Raw genomic sequence first — 16,756 nt, 5'->3', positions numbered from 1 at the left:
TGCAGGTTTTCCTCACGATGTCTTCCTTCACCGCTGAGCACGAGATAAAATATAAACACAAATTAAGCACATGAAAATTCATTTACTATCACTGTCTATATAGGCATACAAATATTTGTATCTGTACTGTCTCATATTTTTAAACGCCTTGATTTTTTTTTTATTGAACGAATATACTTCTAGATTGGTCCTTTAGTTACCAAAATAAACTACTGATGATAGGTTTCATCAGGAATTAAGGGAATTATTTAACTCCTTAAATATTATCGGCGTATATATAGCAATTTTGGTATTTTCATTAACACGCCAAACATTTTCATTCGAAAAATGGGTTATTTAGTGAAGTTAAAACTGATAAGACCACAGATGGCCACCATAAATATTTCATAGCGACAAGATAATTCTCTTTTTACTTTTTAGAACCTTTCTTTAGACTATTATTATTATTTACAAGTATTATTTTTATTAATCTTAACGATGATATGAAAATACATGTTAATATTCACAATAATTTCGTAACTAAATGTTCTATGGTTAATCTATTGAAATTATGGAATGTCCATAGCGCTAATATATTTAACGAATGGAAAGCTATGCATATTAAATATTATTGATATTTGTATAATATTATTGCACCGAAAATTTAAATTCAACTTTTACTTTCCGCGAACCGGTCGATTCGGATAAAACAGGAATAAATTACCAACGCAAAATAATAACAACGTACTACGATACTAATTACATATATGATATATAAATATTTGAATTCATGACAAGATAACACATTCTGCTTTTTTAAATTGACAATAATTAACTGGTTTACACTCATTAAATTTGATGTTTGAGTCATGATTATTACATCGTATCGTAAGATAGAAGAATCAAACAGCGATATTAATTTTCTGAATTACTAACCTAATCTTTATTTATTTTTATTTTTAATTCTAACCATGTACAGTCATTTTTATAATATATAAAATAAAATAAAAATAACTAATTTTAAAAGTGATATTAATTCAAATCATAAAAAGTTCAAGAAAATAATTTTGCATGTTTTTCGTTTATATATATATTTTTAATTACACCACTCTATCCTACCTTTTTATTTTAATGGTATCTTTAAAAACAATAACGTATTATATATATTGTATGTTAACTCGTAAGAAATTCGTGCCATGTACAGGATTATAATCACAGAATAAAAGGGACTAATTATATTTAAATATACTAATTCAATTAAAAAAATATCTAAATTTGTTCGTATTATAATATTTTATATAAATTACCATTTTGGTAAACAAAAAAAATATACTTGTAATAAATTTATTCATGTTTTGTCATTGTTATTAAATACTTTAGGTGGGCGTAACCAGTCGTGCTTGTTTGACATTTCTCATCGAACAGATATCCCAGTATCGTGTAACAATTAACCACAATAGCACAATTATTAGAACACGTGGATCCTAACCATAATCGCGGTTTTGATATTACATTTTATAAATGCTTTGACCAAAAAACATAATCTTAGCCTTTGCTTGATGATACCAGATTAAAATTAGCTTAAAATGTTAAATGTACTATTTTTTTTATATATCTAGTAAATTATTATAGTAATTTTTAGTTCTTAAATTATATTCAACACCCAAGGCAAAACATAACATTTATAAAAGGATAGAAGAGGTAACTATTCGATTCGAATAATCCATTTATCTATTAAATTTTTTGTATCGTAATAAACCTTGCAATAAATGAACTTCAGTTTCTAACACATGAAATTACTTACCGCTAGTGAAACGGAACGTAATTTAAAGAAACCTCGTTTAGCCAATCGAGTCGAGCTTGGAGCGACGTATTCGCTGATCAATCGAACGAACTTCAGATTTAACTCGAGTCGCGATGACGTATGTATCCAGAAATGTTGTTAACGTTTTGGCTTTATCTGTGGCGAGTCGTGCTCGCCTGCTCGCTCGAACACCGTCCATTTTGACAAGTATAATAACACGTGAAAATGAAATAAGTGAAATTAAGTTATAACTTATTTATTATATAAATATGTCGATGTTAGCTGGACCTCGTCGGAAACAGAAAGTTATAAATCTTCGTGCCAAAAATAATGCATGGAGCAATGACACTAACAAGTTTGGTCAGAAAATGTTAGAGAAAATGGGTTGGAGTGCGGGTAAAGGGTTAGGTGCGAAAGAAAATGGAATAGTTGACCATGTTGTGGCTAAATATAAAAACGATGAACGAGGTTTGGGGTTTCAAGATAAGAATGACCAATGGACGAAACATGAGGATGACTTTAATGCGTTGCTTGCAAATCTATCGAATGGTAAGTGTCCGTTTATTGTGAATTAGTCTTGATATTTGTTAATAAATATTTTTGTGTAAAACTTATATCTCAATTTAATTATATATACAACGCATATTTATTTAAATTACCTTCTTTTTAGATGTATGTTAATGGTAGTAAGGTAGACGAGAATGATAAATATGTAGGCATGTAAACACCTCTGCCCATGGAGATTGCAAGGCTCAATGGTCTATCCATAATTACCAATGTATTATCACAATATAATCTTACAAATTAATTTTTTTATTACATATATGATTTCAGCTGAGAGTAATGCCGATACCTTGCATAGCGGTGTTTCACTAGAAGATAAGTCAAAGAAAAGTAAGGCTCGTATTCACTATCACAAGTTTACACGTGGTAAAGACATGTCGCGGTACAGTGAAAAAGATTTGGCTAATATATTCGGTAAAAAAAGTTTGAAAGAGAAAGAAGAAGAACAACTTGTACAAGATGATGTTAAAACTAGTGAACAAGTATTTACAGAAAAAGGTAATATGGATGATTATTTTAAAAATAAACTGGCCAGCTTAAAATCAAAAAGCAAACTGCTCAACTCTAAATATCAACTCGATAATGAGGAGGTGGTATCTGATTATAGTTTCAAAGGTTTTTCAAATGAAACTGAAATAGATAATGAAACTACAAATAATAGTTTTGCGACTCAAGGATTTTCATTTTACAATATGAAAAAGGAAGATATTATTAAAACTACTTCACCAGATACTGTGATAGATAATGTAGAATTAGTGAAAAAAAAGAAAAAGTCTAAGAATAAAGAACAGAGTGAGATAGTAGAAACTTGTAATGAGACAGAAATAGAAATAAATAACAAACAATACGATAATTTGCAACAAAATGAGAAAAAAGTAAAAAAGAAGAAATATCAAGAAATAAATGAAGATTCAGTGGAAAGTGAGCAAAAGAAGAAGAAGAAAAAGAAAAATAAACAGAATGAGGAAATACAGGAACACATTACAACATGTGATGAAGATAAAATACCCAAAAAGAAAAAGAAAAGAAAAAATCAAAACAATGAGTAAAAAATATACAAAAAAACACGTGTTTTTTTTATAACCTAAATATATAAATAAATTTTAATAATTAATATTATACATTTCAATTTTGTTTTTAAGCGGTTCGGATATAGTCTTCATGTTGAAATTATCGAGCGAGTTTCCGAACGCTACGCATTAGCGGCCATCTTGTGTTGGTATTGCGCAGTTGGTACCACGCCTTTACACAGTGACGTTTAGTTATACGAAGTAAAACAAAAGTACTAAAGATATATAGATAATAGTAAATTGTATTTTTTATAATTCAAAATCATTAAAACAAGTGGTAAAAAGTGATGAATTTTCAATAAAGATAGAGTTTTTAATATAACCTGAAAGTCATCACGCTTACTTTATTTAACGAAAACGATTAAGTATATTTGAATCAGTCCTGTATTTGGCCCAACACTATTTTATTTTTGTTTATTGTTCAATTTTGATTGTTACTGTCAATGGTCATTGAAAACAACAGCACGTGTTTCTATATCTAAGTGACATTATGAAATAAAGTATCTAATCATTTAATTTTAAAACTAAATATATGAAATAAAGAAATCACAATAAACTATTTGCTATTTGCACAAAAATTAAAAATAAAAACAGTGAAGTTTCGAAATGGTAATACAAGTTGATTCAGAAGGATCGTCGAAGTCCGCGGGACAAACACAGAATATGGAATCTAAAAAGTATATTGTTGTTAAAAACCACGTGAGGGAAATCCAACATAAAGACATTGAAAGTTCTAGTGATGAACATAATTCTACAAATGTTGAAAACTTTAAGAAGCCGATTAAAAAACACAAGCATAAAAAGCAACAATCATCGTCTTCTGATGACAATAATTTAAGCATAACTGAAATCTCTAAAAGTGACCTAAAAGAGTTAAAAACAGTTTACAAAAAATGCAAAGCCGTTCTGATGAATATTGAGTCAAAATACGGCCATTTGTTAAGTTTAGATGACAATGAAATAACTAATAAAGGTAAAAGAAAACATGATAGAGATGAAGATGATCAATGTACTTGTACATTAAATAGGAAGATAGTTTTTGATGATAATGGTCAAGAGGTGTATGATGAAGGGCATCACTTACAAAATCACATTTGTGCAAAGAAATTAAAAAATCACACTCGACCATTTCCTGAAACATATCCTAATGTACAAATAGAAAATGAAATCTCGTATGATAATTTACCAGAAACTATACAAGAACTAACAGATTTACTAAAGAATCCTTCAATTGAGTTTAATCTTAGACAAAGTATCATTGGAAAAATTAGAGATATAAGACAAGATTATTTAAATATGATAAGATTTGAAAGAAGTACACTTATAGAAAAATTGAAGACAAATCCGGAAGATATTATTGATTTTAAAGGCACTAATATTTCATCTTTAGCAGGATATCCAACTAAATAAAACGAACAACATGCTAATCTGTCACTATCAATAATCTCTTTCAGATTTTTGTTTGTATAGAATTTGATTGTTTTCAAATTAATTGTTTTATATTAAAATGTACCAAGCCATGTGACATTGAAAAATTCAATTATAACTTGTAATTGTTATTTTTACTGTACTTAGTATTTTATTATGTTTAACCGATTCTATGTGGAAACCCCGATATGCATGAAAAACGGCCTGTGTTTGAGTAGTTTCGTTTAATTTTGTCTTCACATTGAATGGAATAACAAGTTGAAATGGACTTCTTAAATAAGGGAATTTCTATTAATCAAGAAAATTTACATATAGTATTTATATTTGCGATTGAATTAAAAAAATAGAGTAATTGACATATGAGCTAATGACATGAGTTTACAAATAAAACCTCATTTTTGTATTAATAAAATGGGTGCTATTAAAAACAAAGATGTCTGCTGTAGATTATACAACAATTTTATTATATATATTATAACTACTAAAATAGTTAAGTAAATTATAAGAAAATGTTGAATGTATATAATTACATTCTTTGATATTTTTTATGCAAATGCAAGCAATATTTAGTTACAATAATTAAAGTATTGTTACTGAAATACAAACTTAATTTACTTTTTTCGTTGTTAAAAATTAAGGTTAGTTGAAATACTGTCGAGTGTATTTTTTTAAAAATAAAAGAAAATATTTTAATGCTTTTTGTTATTAATTTTAACCTATCTGTGGTACCCCTATTAAATTTCTATTATACATGGAATAATAATTTAAAAAAACTTAAGTAATTATATTTTAATAGTTTATGACTGTATAAATCTTCAGGATCTTTGGTGGTTAAGATTAGTGTGTTTTCAGTTTACCATGAAACCAAAGATGAGCTGTTAACTTGCAGCACAAATCAATAACTTCAACTGAATAATTGATGATTTTAATTATTTAAATATATTTTCTTGTGTTATATTATTTTCTTTTTGTTTGATTGATTTGATCGCCCTATACGTAATTAATATTTCCCCATTTATAATAGTCTGACCTCACATCTACCTTTCATTTTCTATTTACCTTTGCTTACTTTTTAAATTTTGAAATAAAAATATATGAGATTTTCCATTATTTTTTTTCGTTTTTTTAAAGATGGTGAAGATATTTATCATCATTTAAGATATACATATAATGGACGTGTCACATCGTTAAATCGAATTTCGTAGCTGCTACTCAGACGCATAGCTTATTTAGAAAAATAGAAATAATATAGAAAACATTTTTAAAATTTTTAAATACATATATAATATGTAGTACTTGGTATTGTTATGTTCCGGTTTAAAGGGTAAGTGAGCCAGTGTTATTACAGGCACAAGGGACATAACATCTTAGTTCCCAAGGTTGGTGGCCACTGGTGATGTAAACGATGGTTCACATTTCTTACAATCCCAATGTCTATGGGCATTGGTGACCACTTACCATCAGGTGGTGGTGGTGGTGGATACGCTCGTCGGCCTTTCGAAATGAATATAGTTTAGTATAATTTATTATATAGTCTTAAAGCAAAAACCTATTTATTCAATATTCGACTCGTTGACATTGCGTGTCGCATCATAATTTTGACTATCAGCTCTCGATAGCAAGGAAATAATTCCCTTATTGTATAAGGTATTAAGGCTAAAAAGCCGTGTTTATCCGTTAACTAAATATCACAAGGTATAGAATGTCCATTGTCTGTAAAGTAACCCACCGAAGGCTTTGCGGGCGTGGAAAGTATTTACAATGTAATGAGAACCTTATGTATCGCTAATAGGAGCTGTTATATGAGTTGTGTATGCAAATTATGCGTAGCATATAGGATTGCAGGTTGAATAATGATGCCGTACAATGTTTACTGCGTACGCGACAGCTTTGTGAAATAGTTGGAATTTGTTTAAGGCTTTCTAAGTATTCGGTGGCAGGTGGTGCCAATTTGGGTAAATAGCGGTATTTAATTCGTAAATAATATTATTTCATTTAATTCTAAAGGGTAATGTTTTGTTTACTAGACAATATATAATCAAGTTAGAATGAAAAACTAGAAATTAAATGTTTCCTTAAAAAGTATAAACTTCGTAAAAAGAGAATGCACCGTTCTCATTACTGGGATGCTACGGAATTTCGTTTCTGCTAATTTGGGGACAAATAAAACGGTGTTAACATCAATGGTACTTATTATAGTAGCACATGTTTCAACCGACCAAGTTAAATAAACATGTTTTGTTGGGTAAATTAATACGATTCATGGTAGTTTGAACTTAGTGATATAATGTTACTGCCTTCGAACTTTAAACAAGCACAAGGTAGTAGGTAGTGTAATCTCATATGGCGCGACGCAGCGTCATCGCTGGACGCCTACGATAGAACCTTCGGCATACGATTACAATATATATAAAAAAAACGTTGCTATTTAATATAAAAACTTCTTTTTACGAAGACTGTGAAAATAATACAAATATATTTATAAACGGTAAATGCGTCTGTTTTTAAAATTACGTTTTAGTGAAAATTTAAGGAGAAAACAAGAATTTGTGATGTGAATAGTGAAACTTGAAAGTTCATCGATGAGTAAACTTTATTTTAAAATGAAGTTGGATAATCTTGGATTGGAAAAATTGCAGGTTCGATTTTTTTTTTAATTTATTTTAATACTTGTAGATACAGACAGAGATTTATAAGAAAACAAATAGCCGGTACGATCAGATTAATAAAAAACTTAGTATGTTAGAAATACTTCGTACTAATTATGATGCGAATTACTATTATTTACCATATGAAATATTTATTTGACAAATAGCTTTTACGTTTATATTTCTTTGTGAAATTGCCTCTAAACAATTTTAATAGCTAACAATAAACACATTTACAAATACGCTCATAAATAACTATGGACTTAATCTATTAGTGATTGAAAAGGCAAACTGCTTCTAGATGAATCAAACTAAGTACTAACAAGTAAGATAAAAAGTAGGCTGTGAAGTTAAAACTACGACAAAAACTTGTTTTTATATTTCCTCAAGATATCTTATAAATATGAAATTAAAAAAACTATATACATACTTATTATGTCAAGAGGAATGACCCAGTGGTTAGAAGAATAGAACACGTGGATTTGAACCGATGATAGCAGGTTCAAATCCAACCTCAAATTCGAGAACTCACATAAAATATTACTTCATCGGTGGTGAAGGAAAATGTCGTGAAAAGCATGTGTCGCATAAAATCTCACAATATGTCACAAGTCGAACAGAGTAGGAATAAGCTGTACTTTTGTTTCTTTATATATATTGTATATATTTTTATATGTAAGTGAACACGTATGTAATGTTATTTTTTAGAGAAAGACCTTTTTAAACATGCAAAATTTGATCACGATCCACCCAATATCAACTACACCGCCCAGACTCCTTTGTATTTTCAATCAATCATTTGCACAATAACCTCGTGGCAACAAAGTACTAACCGTACCTACACTGTACATAATTATATTAAAAAACATTTTTAATTAATCAAATATTTTCGCATATACATAAAATTTTTATTTACTTTATAGTTGTGTCTGTGTGCTATATATTTCTAAATCAGCCACTGGCTAAGTGTATACATAAATCGTAAATATATAAATTATTTAAGTGAGAGAGAACCACAAAAACAGTCGTCTACTTACTACACAAATACCCAGACAAATATCTCGTATATTTTTATGGGTATTATTGAATAGAGTAGATCTTTAGTTTAAAAACAAAATATAATTTGAGAACACGAGCCAAAGTCCAATATTACCTATCCAATCACATATATTTTATTACGTCGTATCTCTGAAGTTTTACTGTAATTTTTGGAGAATATTTTTTCGTAAAATTATAGTAACTATAGTTTGTATATTAGTATACAAACTATATATATAGTTATCATATATATTGTATATATATGATATTGGTTTTTATGTGAATATCCAAAGTCGTTTCTGAACAAGATTTTTGTTGCATAAGTAAATATGATTAAATCTGTGTAGGTGTATTTATGAGCTTAATAATGTATCCGTTCCACTTCGATCTTTCAAAAATAAATAATGGAGAGATCTTTAAATTATAAAAAAAAAAACTTATTTTTTATTAGCAGCTTTAGCTTTTACAAGTGATTAGAAAAATATTCAATGACATAGTATTTGGTAATTTAAAAAAAAAGAAAAACATTTTTCTAATTAATAGAAGCAAATGATTTTAGGGAAAATATTTAATTATGTATTTCTTTCAATGAAGATCATATGGTCTGTACTATTACATTACATATCCCTGCCTCATTGATCTAGTGGCTAGCTTATAACGCAATAATCTCTGAGATTCTAAGTACCAACTCCGGGTCGAACCAATCAAAGACAATAAACTCAGTGGATTTATCTTTGATTTTCAACATTTTTTTCTGTCTACACTATTAATGATATGATAATGATATTAAAAGATTAAAGAGATATACTTAAAATACCAATCAATTGATTCTTATTTGAAAGTATCTTATAGAGCGTCTACTATTTATTTTACCTATGAAGGCCCGACTTGGTGGTTAGCCCCTCGTTATTCTACTGCTGAGTTACATTTCTTTGTATTGCTATGTTACCGTTTGAATTGTGAGTCAATCAATGTTATTAAATGCACTTAATATAGGTTTATTCTATATGTTATATGTATCTATTTGTTCATCGGCCATCCTAAAATAAATTAAAAGAAAGTACTGCTACAATATAACGGAACGGAATATGATAATCGAAACAATAGCTACTAATCGAATTTCCTCGTCACCAGCCGATTCCGTGCCCTTTCTCAAACTAATATAATCTTTCCATGCTGCTATGGCTTCTGCATTTATTATGTTCATGGCGACGGGGTTTTACAGAAATACTGAACAGTCAGTAAAGAGTATTATCACAAAATCATCCATAATAAGCTTGACAAAAATGACAAAAATCTCTTACCAAATCATGGAAGTTTTTTTAGGCTTGAGAAGAATGATACACTCGGGAGTATTATGTTTTTTTTAAATCATATTAATTTTATAAATGTTTGTATATAACAAATAATTAATATAATATTTCTTATTTACACGATATATCATTTTGTATATATTTCTTTTGCAGAGAACAATTATTATTTGCCGTACGTACATAAATAATAAAAATTTAATTAACCTTACGAAATGTAAATAAAACCCGAATTTAATTAACGTTTTACGGATTAGCATTTACTTTAAAGGTATTAACCTATTACGGCGCATGGAAAGTTGACTCTACGTGTATACGGCTTAACTTAATGGCCATTGCGATGGAATGTAGTGACTAGCATTATTGCATTTTCATTCGCACTGTAACTGCTATTAGTTGCCAAATTATTTGACGGGGTTTTCACAATATAGTCTAATTATGTCCTGACCGATCTCCGTCGTGACAAATATACACAATAAAGACGTTAATTTCGTAGAATATATGATAGTGCAAAAGTATGTGTGTGCAATGTATGTGTACAAAAACACGTGTGCACTCTATTTATCTTACTCTTATAATTCGTCTGGACGTTGATTCGACCGGAGTGCTCTCCGGTTTGCGGTTTTATATTAGGAACAATACCATAGCGTGCTTTCCGAGGTATAGCAATGCAAACCCTGTCGACTTCCAAACTCTGGACTCTCCCTAAGAGTTATTGACAGAGACAACCTAAAGACGTTTACATTCCCGAGTGGTATCCTGGTTAGAACTATATTTACCTAATAACTTGCCGTTTTCTAAACTAGTTAACTTTATCGTTTAATAATTTTGTAAGTGCTTGTAGATAAAATATAACATTATAATATCAAAAATTCAATGAATACAAAGTGTGAACTTAGCATTCGTTAGCACACGAATACAGAAGCTAAAGTTCATGTGAATTTGATAAGGACGCTGATATAATATAATTTACGGAAATAGCAAGCTCACGCTTTCGAAGGATGTTAATAAAGGACATCCTAAGGCTGGATGCTGGCTGCTGTGAGCCAGCATCCAGCCATACATTTTGTGATTGTATAGTAATAGAGAATTTTCATCATACCATATGTGACCAATAATATATGTGATAATAATACCATATGTGATACAATTAAGCTAATTTTTCACTGTATTTCAATTACATTCTATATGCCTACCTCATTGGTCTAGTGGCTAGCTTATAACGCAATAATCTCTGAGGTCCTGAGTATCAACCCCGGGTCGAGGCAATTTAAGTCAATAAACTTAGTGGATTTATCTTTTTTTCCAACAATTTTATTTATAGCATATATAAGGTTTTTCAATCATTCATTTAAGCCGTTCATCCTAAGCTTGAAATTTCTCCGTTTGCTGATTGCTGTCCCATCGGATTATGAGAGTTAAGGAGCAGCGAATGCGCCTGTATTTGCGCACACACTTTGCTCTACAATTTATCGAAGTTGCCTGATCCCTCTTAAGACTACGGTAAACGATATTAATTTACATCCCGAAATATAATATACACAAATATTATATCCCGGAGAGAAAAATAGCGTTTACATTTTTTTTTCATATCGAGTGTAAAATGCATTTTATATTCCATTACTGTACATACAATATCTGACCATGAGAATAATTTCAGGTCATCAATGCTAGGTGACTGGTTTTAGAAGGTCTAGCAAAGTATGTAGGTAAATGTTGCCTAACGAGAGGAAATTGTAGAATTAAGAATAACTTCATGAGATCATGACAGTATTAATAACAAATTATTTTTAGTAGAACTAATGAATACAATTGTTTAATTTTATAAAGGTATTAAGTATATCTTTGATTTATACATAATTGAGTTTTGTATATTTTTTTTTTCAAACGTCATAAATATTTTTGTCGTATTAAAAATAATAATAGGAAGTTTCTAGTTACTATTCCATACTGAGCGTGGGTTTTAAACTTAATGACCGGAAATCTTAGAAATGTTGTATAAAGACCTTTCTATATTATAATATCTATTACCGGAAAATAGATAACAATCTCAATTTGAAATGTCAGATCTGAACTTATGTATAAGTTCCTTTGTGTGTATTCTACGTCACTTAAAAAAAACACCTCCGCTTTCTGATAAGTATTTATTATTTAATTTTGCAGAGACGGTCTCATACGGTCCCAATATTATTAACATTTTTAATCAGTCTATAAAAATATTAAATTAAAGATTTTATGTTAGTTAAGGATAAAGATTGTTTATCATCTATAGCAAGCAAAATACACAAAATTTTATGTTATTTCGATCAAAGCTAATGTTATAATGTTTTGGTGTAAACAAAAATCAGAAGGTCTGGTAATAGAGTATTTTGGATTTATAATTTTTCACATCTACAAAATCTGAGCAAAGATTCAATCCGTGAATATTAACTGATGACGGATTCAAACCAAGGCAAGCACCAATTAATTTTTATGTTTTTAATTTGTGTTATTATTTATCTTGTGCTCGGCGGTGAAGGAAAATTTTGAACAAACCTACACGTGTCTTACACTGAATTTCTGAAATGGAATGGTGAAATAAAATCGATTTTTTTTTTCTTAAAAGGACTCCTCCTTAGGCCAGCAGTGGCACATTAACACGCGAGTCCAAGGGGATCCACTGATCGGTTATGCTAACAATCAATGGTTTGTTTTGCAATTGACCCAGTGTAACTATATATGTCAGATATAGCAATCAACTGCTCACCATTAACCACGCATTTGACGTGTACGGAATAAATCAAACACGCATTGATATGATAAGGAATGACTATCATTTGCTCTACCTATTATGCAAAATTAAATTTAAATTATACACCCACAAAACGCACACTTTGAAATGCTAAAAATAAAAATGTTGTAATATTATATAATAACAAATACGATTTACATAATTTCGAAAAAACTCTCGTAGTATAACCGTAACAGCCTGTGAATGTCCCGCTGCTGGGCGAAAGACCTCCTCTCCCTTTTTGAGGAGAAGGTTTGGAGCTTATTCCACCACGCTGCTCCAGTGTGGGTTGGTGGAATACACATATGGCAGAAATTCAGTGGAATTAGACACATGCAGGTTATCCTCACGATGTTTTCCTTCGCCGTAAAGCACGAGATGAATTATAATCACAAATTAAGCACATGAAAATTCTGTGGTGCTTGCCCGGGCTTGAACCCATGATCATCGGTTAAGATTCACGCGTTTTTACCACTGGGCCATCTCGGCCATCGTAGTATAACCATTCAGTTATATCTAAATACCAGGTAATAAAAATCCATATTTGGAAATTTGTCGCCTCCAAAAGTTCGCTGCCTCAAATTTAACCTTCTAACTTAGCTCTGTTTAGATATCCACCAAAGATAGCTGGTACCAAAGAATCATTATATTGCGATAAGCTAAATATTTTGATTGATTCAGTTTCATTTTATATTCTACAACTTCAAATGCACATTGTCCCAAAAGCAACGCCTCAGCCAGTACTCTCTTGCTTTTAGTGTCTATTCAAAGTAAATCTTGATTAAAGTTTCATAGTATTAGTCATGTAATACATTCACTAGACGACAATGGTCTGTTGATGTGAAGAATTTTGATGGATTTCTTATCGTTGTGACTAGAACTATGACTTATCCCTTCGCTATTCGCTGAGGCATTACTTTGATATGATCTCGTTCATTCAATCAAAATTAAGATATAGAATAAAATATGCTTTATTGTACACCAAAAGAGTTATGGAAACATACGGTTACACGCACAATCAATGGTATGTATAAATGTCTTTGATAAGAGACCGATTTATTTCACTATATTTTTTATTCAATATTTAAATTGTATGATATAAATGAACCGGAAATTTTTCTCACGAAGACGAGGCCGCTAATAACTTATATATGAAGGCTTATAATACCAGTAGGTATTATCGAACGTATTGTAACCAGACATGGAAATCATCTTCCCAGGAGATCATCCCATAATCATCCCAGGAGACCCTTAGCACAGGGCAACCTAGTTTGGGCTCCTGTCTCCCACATATAACTGTATTTATATATATTATAAAAAAAAATGTAAACATTATTATCTGTGGGAGAGAATAAATAAATTTATTTATTATCTTATTATTGTTGGAATAATCAAAACATTACTTACATTCTTTTTTATAAAATAAGAAGGCGGACTTACACATGTCTTACGGCAAATAAGCCACCTGATAGTAAATATTCAACATTGCATATAAACATTGGCGCTGTACAAAATATTAACCTTTCCATATATCGTAAATGCCAACCTTGAGAATAAAGATGTAATATCCCTTGTACCTGTAGCTACAATGACTCAATCACCCTTCAAACCGGATCATAACAACACCAAGTATTAATGTTTGGCGGTAGAATATGTGTTGAGTGGGTGGTGCCTACCACAGGCGGGCTAGCACAAAGCCACCAAGCGGTAAAAATATTTAAAATAGTTATAAATTTTTAAAAACATAGAACTATTTGTTCGACACTGTATGAGTATATTTATTAATAGATTACATAGTTAGAACTAATTGGATTTCTAAACAGATTACGAGAGGTTGTGCAATCGATGATATAGCATAACGGCTAAGATATTATTACAAAGGGTTTTTATGCAACACATCGCTAATGTATCGAGGACGCCTATTGAAGTTCTGATCTGATAATAAGTTATTATACACTAAAAAACGATTCGTTTTTCGGCTTGTGAAATTGTTTAATTAACGTTTACAATTTTATATTCAAACACTATTTTGTCATTTTTATACATTTACTTCACTATCCGTTATTCGAAAGCTACCTTCTGAATTACTATGACCTTACCCAGCAGTGGGACAATTACATGATGTCTCTTTACTTTTATTATTCGTTATTGGATTTATTTCTAAATGTATCACCGTTATTCCAGTTGTAAGACGAGATGGTATAATTGAAAATGCACACTGTCCTCTGTGTTGTAACTTGTTTCTTTGTTTCTGCAGCTCACTTAGATTCATTGTGAATGTCATTCTCATCTAGTTCTAATTACAATGTTCTGTTATGTCCTCGAAAACCTTTGACGCGTATGGGCGACTGTAGCGTAATGTGCATTATCTGCATTATACTGACTAGGGACGCTTTCCTAGCTTGAAAAAAGAATTTTGATTTCTTGTGTAAAATATGTTACTTTAAAGGTAGATTAATGAAAAAATATGCAACAAAAATTCAATATATATTCACTATAATAATTATAACATTTAAAGGACACACAACAAAATAACGAATCACAATACCAACTTACTGTAACGCTGCTATAACCGACTTCGTATTTCACTTATGAAATGTTGAAAATGTCACGAGTGAGTTAAATCTTATTTTAAAAACATAAATTGACTGTGGTATCTGACGTGAAACATGAAACTTAAAGTAATTTAACGATTCAAAACGCTTGTTAAAGCATTCTTATAAAGTGAATTCTGATTTTGATGTTACTTAAAATAATTAATAACTAAACTAATAATAAAATGGTTGATTTGTATATTTATCTTTCTAGACAGCGGAACGTAACTCTGGTTGGGAAACGCATAGAGTTCGACTTAACAGAGTTCCTGGTTACGGGTTCGGCATCGCCGTCTCAGGGGGCAGAGATAACCCGCACTTCGCGAGCGGCGACCCATCCATCGCTGTCTCGGATGTTTTGAGAGGAGGACCAGCGGAAGACAAGCTACAGTATGTAATATGTTTATAAAAATAAATATTCTTATGTATTTATTTTATAAATACGTTTTAAGGCTATATAAAAAGTCAAGTTGTTTCCGCTAGTAAAATAGAAAAGTTAACAGAGATATATAGTTTGTTCTACCAAAAGTTTCTACAAATAAACCATTAATTAAGTTAAATGTCAATTACCGTCTAGTACTATGGTAAAATTTGCTTTTCAGAGTTAATGACAGAATAGTGTCAGTTAATGGGGTTCCTCTCGAGAACGTAGAATACGCACGAGCAGTTCAAGTATTGCGAGAGTCTGGTGCGACGGTATCGTTGGTGGTGAGGAGACGAGCACCGGCACCACCACCCACAGCACCTACTACCATCAAACTCGCACTCACGAGGAATGGGAAAAAAGAAGGTTGGTACCACAAATTTAAAATTCATTTAGGGTACAACGTATCTGATTATTTTTTTGATATTGTTTTCTAGAACTTCCCGGTCGTGATATTTAGATTAATATATTTATCATACATCTTTTTTTGTTTTTAGATTTTGGAATAGTCCTAGGATGTAAGATCTATGTAAAAGAATTAACGATGCGAGCGAGAGAGCAACTAAACCAAGCCGGACAGGGTCTTTGCGAAGGAGACGTCATATCTCGTATCAATAACACCGCTGTGACAGACGCAATGACCTTGAAAGAAGCCAAGAAACTCGTGGAGTCATGCAAAGATCGGCTAAACTTGGTCATTACTAGAGAACTTATTAGAGAGGAGACAGTCACGAATGGAAATTACCAGAATAATTACAGTAGCTTAGGTATGTATTGCAGAAATATCTTTATATTTTTTAAAATCTTTTTATGATTGACGTTCTAATTTGCTACTTGCGTAAAATACAACGCAGGATGTAGTTTTACAAATGGACTAAACGTAGCCATTTATTTTAAAAATTAATAATTTTAACAATTACATAATATCCTTCGAATTAACTCGAACAAATCGTACTTTAGGAGTAACATAACATTATTACTTTTATATATTAATTATATATTATTACCATTATTTAGTTTTTTTATATAAATTTGGTAAACTATTGCGATTATCCTCCTGCTTGATGAATGCTGCACACTCTTCTTGCTTATGCTTTTCTTAATATATTAGGTGACTAAAGCTTTTA

The 16,756-nt window shown here is 30.5% G+C and overlaps 3 protein-coding genes across 15 annotated transcripts in view; all 3 read left to right on the top strand.

Annotated features, from left to right (window-relative positions):
- LOC126776465 (tight junction protein ZO-2-like) overlaps nt 1-16,756 on the top strand; it is a 113,931-nt gene that overhangs the window by 76,609 nt on the left and 20,566 nt on the right. For 12 of the 13 annotated variants that reach the window (XR_007669954.1, XM_050498986.1, XM_050498985.1 and 9 more), the window contains 3 exons: nt 15,420-15,595; nt 15,808-15,995; nt 16,127-16,396. Coding sequence is in view for 12 of the 13 variants with exons in the window: in XM_050498986.1 (XP_050354943.1) it covers nt 15,420-15,595; nt 15,808-15,995; nt 16,127-16,396 (634 nt within the window). In the remaining variant the exon portion in view is untranslated. Of the gene's footprint in view, nt 1-7,112; nt 7,485-15,419; nt 15,596-15,807; nt 15,996-16,126; nt 16,397-16,756 lie in introns of those variants that run through there. The other variant, XM_050498991.1, reaches the window with a different exon arrangement.
- LOC126776509 (PIN2/TERF1-interacting telomerase inhibitor 1) lies at nt 1,941-3,981 on the top strand. The gene is made up of 2 exons (XM_050499094.1): nt 1,941-2,332; nt 2,618-3,981. The coding sequence occupies exons 1-2, from the start codon at nt 2,053-2,055 to the stop codon at nt 3,394-3,396; spliced, it is 1,059 nt and encodes a 352-aa protein (XP_050355051.1). The 5' UTR covers nt 1,941-2,052; the 3' UTR covers nt 3,397-3,981.
- On the top strand, nt 4,021-4,966 carry LOC126776515 (uncharacterized). Its single transcript, XM_050499107.1, has one exon. It carries the CDS (start codon nt 4,024-4,026, stop codon nt 4,825-4,827), a length of 804 nt encoding a protein of 267 aa, XP_050355064.1. The 5' UTR covers nt 4,021-4,023; the 3' UTR covers nt 4,828-4,966.

The sequence above is a fragment of the Nymphalis io genome, chromosome 20 (genome assembly GCF_905147045.1).
Source record: "Nymphalis io chromosome 20, ilAglIoxx1.1, whole genome shotgun sequence".
NCBI lineage: Eukaryota > Metazoa > Arthropoda > Insecta > Lepidoptera > Nymphalidae > Nymphalis > Nymphalis io.
Note: the sequence above shows the minus strand (reverse complement) of the source record. Positions and strands in the feature narration are given on the sequence as shown.

Coding starts and splice junctions, on each gene's coding strand:
- LOC126776509 (XM_050499094.1), top strand. CDS start 2,053: ATGTCGATGTTAGCTGGACCTCGTCGGAAACAGAAAGTTATAAATCTT. Junction 2,333..2,617: donor GCTTGCAAATCTATCGAATG/GTAAGTGTCCGT, acceptor ATATGATTTCAG/CTGAGAGTAATGCCGATACC.
- LOC126776515 (XM_050499107.1), top strand. CDS start 4,024: ATGGTAATACAAGTTGATTCAGAAGGATCGTCGAAGTCCGCGGGACAA.